We start from the raw sequence: 9,285 nt of genomic DNA, 5'->3' as shown, positions 1-9,285 counted from the left end.
TCTGAAAAGTTTTCAAAGAGATTTAATAACACAGAAAGCAAATGGCCATAGAAAGATATTTATGAACAGAAAATGGGAGGCTGCAGGAACATGGACTGAAACAAGTTTTTCACAACAGTGTAACACTCACCAGTCTTCTATTCAAAAATAATTTGACCAAAACTCTTCAGACTTTTAGGATATATTTTCCTGTAAACAATGGCTTTTCAGGCTGAATTAATTTTCCAGGCAAAAGATGAGGCTTTACAGTGGAAAAAAGTTGACACCTCAGCTATGGATAAACTTGTACTTCTCCACAAGGAGCTTGATAAAATGACAGTAGCATCTTGAAGACAAATCAGCCTTTCCTACGAAGAATGTGGGGACCCAGAACAATCTGTTTTGTTGTCATAACTGCACGCACTTACCAAGCACAGACCCGGGGTGAACACCAGCCAGCATATCTTGATCAAAGGCCATGGCCGATAACCAATCATGTCTTCAATGTTGTCGTAGAAGCGGTTGGCACCTTGGCCACCAGCCAGCACAGAGACAAAGTCAGAAGTGAGGACGTAAGATCATTGCTGTTTCCTTCAATCACAACTCATATCAGATCCCATATTTCTTTATCCTCAGTGTTTCTTCCTGGCAAAAAACATGGCTACCCTAATAAGAGCATGTGACAGACTTCCTGGTATCCAGAATGCTCACCTGTGGCTAAATACAGATGGAGGCTTTTAATTTCAGCCATAACTTTCCAGAAAGCTTGACATAAAATAAATAACCTGCCCCTCAGAGAACAGCATCTGTAAGTCAGAGAATGCAGACCCTAGCTTGAGGGGTATTTGATTTACAGGTCAACAAGGGAAAGCTCTTGCAGATGGAACACACGGGAATGTGTGAGCCCACAGTGATGCAAGAAACAAAGAGAGCAGGGAACACCAAATAAAACCCTCTCTTTGTTACCAGCTCAACGCACCGAAGAGTTTATGTCAAGAATCCACACTGGGTGAACTGGGTGTTTCACCTGTCATGAAGAGCCTGCTTTCCACAGAATATTTATTTTTTTGGCATAAAACCAAAAGACCCAGAAATCCAAACTCTGCTAGAAAACAAGACTTCCATCTGCAAGTATTGCTGTTCTGTTCAATGCAAGTTAATCTATGGATGCCTGATCTCTTCTTCCTCTCACTGTTCCCCTAAGTTGCATGACTGGCCCATTAAATTAAAGTCTAACTTCTGTACACACATCACAACACCATGGAAAGATCTGACCCTGTGTTCAAGAAATATTCAGAGGGTTCAAGTTAATGTCAGGGTTTAAAAATAAGTCAGCTTCTCTTACGTAGCCCATATTAGCCTGCACCCACCTGAACCCCATGATTCAACAGAGTGGGATATACCTCTAAAGAGCATCTAAAAATCATTCCACGGATCAGATCCTATCCACTGACTCTTCTCAAACCAAAGCATAAACTTGAAATGCATGCAGTGATATATAGAGAAGATAGCATAATGCAAGTGGAAATCAGCAGACCTTCTAGCTCTAGGATGTCTTCAAGGAATAAGATCCTCATAGATCATAGATCCTCATAAGAATGCACCAGTAAGAATGCACAAAGATCTTCCTAACTACTAGAGATACTAAATCAGACTTTCTCAGGTAAAATAGGGCAATATTAAACAAAAAGCTGGAGATAACTTGCCCATAGAAATGGTTACTGTATTTGCCTTATTGAAGTTTTATCATAATGCTTAACTGATAAAGAATTGCTTCTTCTTTTAGGGTTGTTCATCCAATTGTGAACTCATTGCCAGAGTTCCTATCTCCAAATGAGCTGAGACCTTGTCTCCTCGCATTTTCATACCAGAAGGGTGGGCAAAAATTTATCCTAGAGGACTTGCCACACTACCATGTGCTTAGTATTTAATGTGCTTTGTTGTGTTATGTTTTTCTGTCTTAGAACCAAGTCCCAAGATCTTTTTCCTTCGTGTGAATTCTACAAAAGCACATTAAGCATGTTTTTCTTTTCTGTAATTCTTTGTGTTATTTTCTGTATCCCATGACTAATATTTGCAGGAAAGCTCCCTTAAAACCAGCTTTTGAAGCATTTAGGAAAGAGGGATGGGGAGGAGCACGTTCTTTGAATACCTCATGGTTCCCATCTTGAGTTGGCAAGTTAACAAGTAGCTTCCAGCAAAAACAAGCTGCGCATATCAAGGGACATGCAGCCTTGTGTAGGATCCCAGCCTACATCAGAAAACAGAACCCTAAAACTTCCAAGCTACAAATCCCATGAGGCTTCAGATAACGTTTCTGAAAATATGCTGGGGATGAAGGGGAGATAATATAAAAATATGTTCTGCCACAAAGCCAAAATCTTCCATGAGGTAGGAAAAAAAGGAGAGTGAGATAAATGATATGGCTGTGGCATAGCGCAGTCTCTTACACCGTACAGTGTTTCCACAGAAACACACCATGATGTCAGATATACGATGGATAAATTAATTCACACTGGCGGCTGAAGTCAATTTCACTGCAAATTTTGGATCTAAGATCTAGTGAGGGACGTAGTGAGTAAAGAAACACAAAGATGCCAGGCCAAAAGAAAGACACAGCGCACGTCTATTCTCCAGGAAGGAAACAACACAAACCTTACAGTTAGTTACAGCATGGGTCCACCTGTTCCCATCCCTGTTCTCTGTAGTATTCCCATCAGGTCCTTTGTTTCCAGGACCACTGTGGCAAACAGTAGGGTGTTGTGGTGAAACACGATGGACACTGACACAAACAGCCTCAGAAAGTACAGTAATGGGAGCTTTTACGTGTTCTGCTTTTCACAGGATATGGAAAAGTAATCAAGCTAAAGAAATCATCAGTTCAATCACTCAGCGTTGGCTTTTTGTGCAACTTAGAAGCTAGAGGATTTGTGCAGTCCCCATTCCTTCTCAGAATATTGGAAGTAGCTTACAACAACTGCAAGTAATGAAAGGGACAAAGATTTTTCTTTTCTTCCCCACCCAGAAACAGTGTGTTTCACAGATGAAGTACATAGTCCAGGAAATATTTCTCAATATGTCCTGGTTTCAGCTGAGATAGAGTTAATTTTCTTCCTAGTGGTAGGTACAGTGCTGTGTTTTGGATTCTGGATGAGAATAATGGTAACGTGCTGATGTTCTGATTGTCACTGTGAAGTGCTGCACAGAGCCCAGCACATGTGTTCTTCTGGTGCTGCCCTGCCAGTGAGGGGGGAGAAGCAGATGGCAGGGTGCAGAACCAGGACAGCTGATGCAGACTGGCCACAGCTGCACCATGTGGTGTCATGTTGAACAACAAAATGGAGAAGAGTTGGCTGGGAGGACAGCTGCTGCTCAGGGAATGGGTTGCGCATCAGTCAGTTGGTGGTGAGAACTGAACTGTGCATCACTTTTTTTTGTAATTATTATTATTATTAATTTTCTCTTATTTTTCTGTCTGATTAAACTGTCTTTATCTCAACCTACAAGTTCTATCTTTTTCCATTTCTGTCCCATATCCCCAGAGTGAAGGGAGAGGGTGATCAAACAGCTGAATGGTGCTGGGTTGTCTGCCGATTTAAATCACAATACAGTACATCCTGTTTGAACTGTTAGTGTAGAGCCTATGACAAAACTCTCTCTTTTAAATCTTTTCTCCCAAGCTGCATTTATTTGCATTCATCTGTACTGAATTTCATCCACAGGAAGTCAGTACATGATGACCTTGGTGCCAGGCCACAGCTCTGAGCTTGTGTCTGCTCTCTTGCTGTCCCAAACCTGCAGTGCCCACGCCTGTGCCAAAACCATGAAAATGCTGGCAGGACATTTGCTGGGGCACTGTAGGAACTGTGTGCCATTTGGATAGCAGCTGCTTTTAAAGAGCCTTTGCAATCCATAAATAACAATGTGAGGTTGCCTGTAGCAGGGGCATCCAAGAGGATAAAGCAAACTCAGCTAGGGCAGCCTGATGGGCAGGATCCAGCCAGGAGGAATGCGCTGCTGCTGCTGGTAGACACATTGTATGTAAGCAAGAGAGGAAGATTTATACCAGCTGAACACAGATTCACCCTGCAGCCACCCACAGGTGCCTGCTGGCATCAGTTTGCTTTAGCTTTGTAAACAGTTCAAAGGGCTTCAGCCCCAGCTCTCATGCAGCGATGGAGGCACATGCTTTCTCCTGCAACAGCTTATCGTAATATGCATGCTGTGACTGCCTGAAAAATGAAAACATCACTCCCATACCATGTTTCTGTGGCATCATGCTGCAGCCCGAGTGCACAAGAAGAGTACCCACTTATACGAGGGCTGTGTCGCCAAAAATGGAAGGGACACAGGTGGGGGAAGAAACCAAATCACCTCTGTCCCTCCCTGCAGCAAACAGGATTGGCAGGTGGGATGCTGTGAGGTCCTTGTGCAGGCAGAGAGCAGTACGTGAGGAAAGCCTTAGATCTGAGCAAGAGCATCTGCCTGTCAGCAGAGGGAGGCTGCCAAGTGGTGGGCGGCTGGCGTATGTGCTGGGAGAGGGGAAACTCAGAGCGTGTATTTGTGTTAGCGAAAACGCTGTAATTCTTCACAGTGTAAGCAAGAGGCTTGGTCCTGCCAATTCTGAGGCTGGGAAAAAAGCAGTAGTTGGCAGTAGGCACATCTTTTCTACTAAGATGGCCCGTCTCAGCCTACTGTCTGCATTTCAGCCCAGAATCAGACCCATGGAATGGCTACTTGCCACGAGGAGCAGGGCAGAAGGAGGGAAGAATGGGCAAACTGTCATGTAAATTTAATGTAGCTCAGGGTGGTGATAGCAAAGCCCTGTTATGCATGGATGGAAATCTCCTTCTCCTTAGAAATCTCACAGGGAACTTACAGAAGTTGATTAAATTCAAATCTGGCCAAGGTCTGGCCCTGCAAGCTCTCAGTTGAGTTTCCCTCCCAGGATATCTCTCTAGAATAAATCTCTCCTACAGACACACTTTTCTTGCATCCCTGGAAGGTTAAACAGAAGCAGCAGAACCTGCTCCTATTTCAGTGAGAGAGAAGTCTTTCCAGACCAGAAATTGGTTCGATTTGTTTGAATGTTTGGAGAATATGGCATGAGAACATCTTTATCAGCAAGTGCACTACAGCCATGGCAAACCCTGTAAAACCACACATACCAAAGAAAGCAAATGTGGAGTGACTATTCTCCTGTCTCTTCTGAAGTAAGATCTGTGGGGCAGAAAAAGGAACTGGCAGGTGGCAGGTTCAAAACAAGCAAAAGATTGTGATACCTCATACCACAACAGACCGAGCTGTGGAACTACTTGCTGTAGGGTTTTTTTGGATGATAAACGCTTACATGAGCCAACTACAAAAAAATACAGAAGATAAATAGGAAGATTTTACTTTCAGCTCTGGAAATCCTTGACTTACAAGTTTTTAGAAGTTGGAAGAATATTCCCAGAAAATATCATTGCCAACTTACTATACTCCCCATGTACTCCTCGCTAAACATCCAATGTTAGCTATCAAAAAAAAAAAAAAAAGATATGAATGATGCTCATGCCTGCAGTGTTTTCCTTAGTTTGATCAGGGCACAATACCTGATGCAGCAAGGAGCCAGCAGTTGCTGTTTTTAAGGATGCTGTCAGTTTGATCTCATCTATATGACTTTATGCTATCCTTGAAGATGCTGGACTGCCATATCAAGAAGCATGTGGATGTGGCACTGAGGGACATGGGTTAGAGAGCACGGTGGTGACAGGCTGATGGTTGGACTAGATGACCTTGGAGGTCTTTTCCAACCTTAATGATTCTATGATTCTATTATGCCAAGGACAGGAAGCCTCTGCTCCATAACACACAAAACTAACCCCTTCTCCTGGAAACCACCAGCCTCAGTATGTACTTCAGTGAGGGGGACTGCAGCCTGTTGGGCTCATGCACTGCTCAGCAGGGCAGAGACCTTCCTGGATACCACGGGATTTTCTGCTTACTGCACAACAACAAGTGACTGCTTTCCTTCTGGTAGTTCACTGAGCTCAGCCTAATTCTGCTCCTGCGTGGTTTGGTTACAGTCCTCACTGAGTGCCAAGGCAGTCCCATTCATTTCTTTTGGGACTGCCATCAGCCCGTGGGACTGCCATCTTTTGGGACAGCCCGTGAAAAATATAAAGCGGGCATCATCACAGAAGTGGCACACAGCAAGTCTGTATTCCAGCACTTTGTGTGAAACAAACTGGCAGGATTAAACCAGAGGTACAGGGTACAGACTGAAACAGAGTCTGACGAACATCAGTCACTCTTCCGTAGCTGGTTTTCTAACCCATAGGATGAATGGAAAGAGCAGCAATGTAACACAAGATAAGGAAGCTTCAGAGATGGAAAAGTCATTTCTACTCTAAATGTAGAGCAGTTAAAAAATGTTGTGAGGAAACACACTGGAAACCAGACAAGAAAGAGGGTAATTACAGCATTTTCTTGCTTCCTAAGGGAGTGGTGAATCTTCTCCATCCACCTCCACTTTCCCAGTCCCAGCCTTGAGAAGCAGCAGCACAGGTTTTTGTCCTCTACTTACCGTAAACCCATCCTACACAGATGACTTCAAAAATGGCCAGGAATAGCAGGCATGTGCCACTAGCAGCATAGTAATCAAAGAGCTGGAAGATGTACATCCCACCCTGTAACAGAGGTAGAGAAAAGGGAGTCATAGCAGGTTTCCATGTCCACAGGAGCACTTCATTATTGGTTTGGTTTTGTTTGTTAATCACCTAGCAAGTTTCCAGCATTACTTCAAAGCACTATGACAGTGAAAATCTCTGCATCTAAGAAATGGGGATCCTGATTGCCAGGATATTCAGATGATACCTTATTTTGCCTGCATCCATGTTTACATATTTCTCAAGGTCCATACCCCATGATGGCAGGCACATCACTTCCTGCTGCCCCTATCTCTTGGGTTGAGCCCTGTCTACTTGCCATCAGCTAGCTCTAGAATTCAGTCGCCTCATATTTCCATGTGTGTTTTCCAAAGAGAAAGCCATGCCAACAGAAGTCAAGCAGATGCTTTCCAAGGGTGCTGAAGGACTCTATCCACTGACAGAATAGTGGAATCCCTTCATCCCAACACATATAAGGTGGTGTGCTGCAACAATGGGTGTAGATGCCTCCACATGAGGGGCATACCAAATCCATGGAATCCCTGAGTTCAGTTTCTCACAGTTGAAGCTCTCTTGATCACATGCGTGGCATTGCATCAACACAACTCTGCTGCTTCTGGTCCAGAGACAACAGGCTCTCCCTTGGCTGAGGCAAGATGATGCTGCACTCATTACCCCATCCTGCCCTCCTGCCACCCTGCTTCTCATGCAAAACAACCAGCAAGTGATCACTGCTCTTAGAACAGCTTCTGAATATGCAACTCAGCTTGCTTGAGCAAGGTGATATTTGCATAAGGCAGCCTTATCGAGCTGCAGGGGCTGTCTCTGTGGCTCCATAACAGGTGCAGGAGCATCACACCATCAGCGACAGTGGCTGAGAGACAGCTGCTAATGCACTGAAAATAAAGGATAAACAAAAGCATCAAAGACAAGCCTGTTGCCTCTAAGTGCTCCTCCAGAGCAGTCATGCAGGATTTCTGGTGTCTGGTTGTAGCCCAGCTCCACCTCTCTTACCTCAGTGACCAGCAGTAAGCCCAGCAGGTAGCACATCACCGCAATGGCCAGGATCAGCAGCTCCCGACGTCCCTTCTTTCGAAACACTCCCGGGAACATGTCAATGAGAGCTGTCACCATGCTTTCCACACAGACAAACTGTAGGAGAATATAGGTTACAAAGCCTAATGTCTTCCCTTCCCCAAGAACATGCTCACTGTCCTTTTCTCCTCAAGACTTGGAGACTTCTCCCAAGACAGCTAGGCCAGCGTGAAGGAGAACAATCAACAAGGTAAGGAAAGAGGGGACTTTGATTCAGGGAACAAAGAGAAGTGGAGGTTCAAAGGTTTAGGTGCTACGAAGTAGAGCCTGAACAGAATGCCCTGCTTGGCAGCCAGGCCAGGACACCCCCTCTCCCCTTGAGCCTGCATACCAGGGTTTCACACTGCTCTGCTGGGTTTTCCTCCTGGAGGGTAAGAGGTGGATGCAAGACCACTCCCCAAATGGAGATGTGCTGGGACACCCTCGCATACATGTGAAGATAAAGATGCCAAACAGAGATGCCACCACATATACCCACTGGCCTCTCTTCAGCCCTGGCTGTGAGTATCTGTGGTGTGAAACAGCTGTGGACAGTGTGGAGAATGTATTTGAGGTACCAGCAAAGCATATAACCACCTAATCCTTTCCCACAGGCATGAAGACGTGTGCAGAGTGGCAACAGACACTTAGGAGTTGGAGAAGGAGGGTTAGCTTGCTGTACCTGGCTGTCCAGTCCCAAGAAGATCAGCATGAGGAAAAAGAGGCAGGACCAAAGCTGAGACACGGGCATCATTGTTACTGCTGTTGGGTATGCTATGAAAGCCAGACCAGGACCTGCCAACAAACAGCAGCATAACCACATCTGAAAGCACTGGTCCTGCAGACCTCACTGCAGACAGCACAGTGACAGAGGATGTAGATAACATCTACATCCTTGGCCCTGCACATGCCAGCTAGGTGGCAATGAGTGTGCTGTTGTACATGAGCTAGCATGGCCATTGCTCACTGCAACAAGCCAGAGCCTGATGTATGCTGACTGCATGCACAGTTTTCTCAGCTAAGTCCAGGCTTCTCCACAGGCTCCATGGGGGTTCAACCTAAGCAAAATTGGCAGCAGATTTGAGGGTCTGGGAACACAGAGACTGAAATTTAGTCATGTTGAGGTTAGAAACTGTTGCTGTCCTTTTCAGAAGCATTTCAGAAGTGCCAGGTACAGACTCGTCCATCTTGGGGGTCTCTAGCCACAGAACACTCAAATAATTTGGGCTGAATCAGATTTAGTTTGAAAATTCCCCCAATATTCAATTCCTAGTGGACTCCAAGGACAGAGGAACAGAATTCTTCTGTAAACTGTAGCTATATCCTGTCTGTATTCCCACTGATGACAAAGGAAACAATCCACAAGATCAGACGTGGAATCAGAATTTGGCACAGAAAACTTGTAAATGTCAGTGAAGTAAAACTGGACATGAACTTGAAAGAGGTGGGAACTTATCTTTGAAGATTTTTTGTTGTTTTGTTTGTTTGTTTTCTTTAATACAGTTGTCTGAAAAGTTTTCAAAGAGATTTAATAACACAGAAAGCAAATGGCCATAGAAAGATATTTATGAACAGAAAATGG

General features: G+C 44.6%; 1 protein-coding gene across 2 annotated transcripts; it reads right to left on the bottom strand.

The window, feature by feature from the left end:
• Positions 1–7: 7 nt before the first annotated feature.
• On the bottom strand, positions 8–8,561 carry LOC122156527 (sodium- and chloride-dependent betaine transporter-like). 2 transcript variants are annotated; one of them, XM_042811300.1, is made up of 4 exons: positions 8,386–8,553; positions 7,644–7,781; positions 6,548–6,650; positions 8–508 (listed from the first exon to the last, which is right to left on the bottom strand). In XM_042811300.1, the coding sequence occupies exons 1-4, from the start codon at positions 8,524–8,526 to the stop codon at positions 348–350; spliced, it is 543 nt and encodes a 180-aa protein (XP_042667234.1). In that variant the 5' UTR covers positions 8,527–8,553; the 3' UTR covers positions 8–347. The 2 variants fall into 2 exon arrangements, with proteins under 2 accessions (XP_042667234.1, XP_042667235.1); XM_042811301.1 differs by lacking the exon at positions 8–508 and adding an exon at positions 515–624 and having other exon boundaries at positions 8,386–8,561.
• Positions 8,562–9,285: the final 724 nt, after the last annotated feature.

This window comes from Centrocercus urophasianus, unplaced genomic scaffold (assembly GCF_019232065.1).
Source record: "Centrocercus urophasianus isolate 14NV4802_14NV808 unplaced genomic scaffold, USGS_Curo_1.0 seq_1269, whole genome shotgun sequence".
NCBI classification, from domain to species: domain Eukaryota; kingdom Metazoa; phylum Chordata; class Aves; order Galliformes; family Phasianidae; genus Centrocercus; species Centrocercus urophasianus.
This window is presented reverse-complemented; position numbering and strand designations above follow the sequence as displayed.

What these genes read in the sequence shown, in the direction of transcription:
- LOC122156527 (XM_042811300.1), bottom strand. Translation starts at nt 8,526, where the DNA reads ATGTGGTTATGCTGCTGTTTGTTGGCAGGTCCTGGTCTGGCTTTCATA. An exon ending in TCTTGGGACTGGACAGCCAG is followed by an intron (nt 7,782 to 8,385) that starts GTACAGCAAGCT and finishes ATTCTCCTACAG; the next exon opens with TTTGTCTGTGTGGAAAGCAT. An exon ending in CTGTGTAGGATGGGTTTACG is followed by an intron (nt 509 to 6,547) that starts GTAAGTAGAGGA and finishes CTGGTGGCCAAG; the next exon opens with GTGCCAACCGCTTCTACGAC.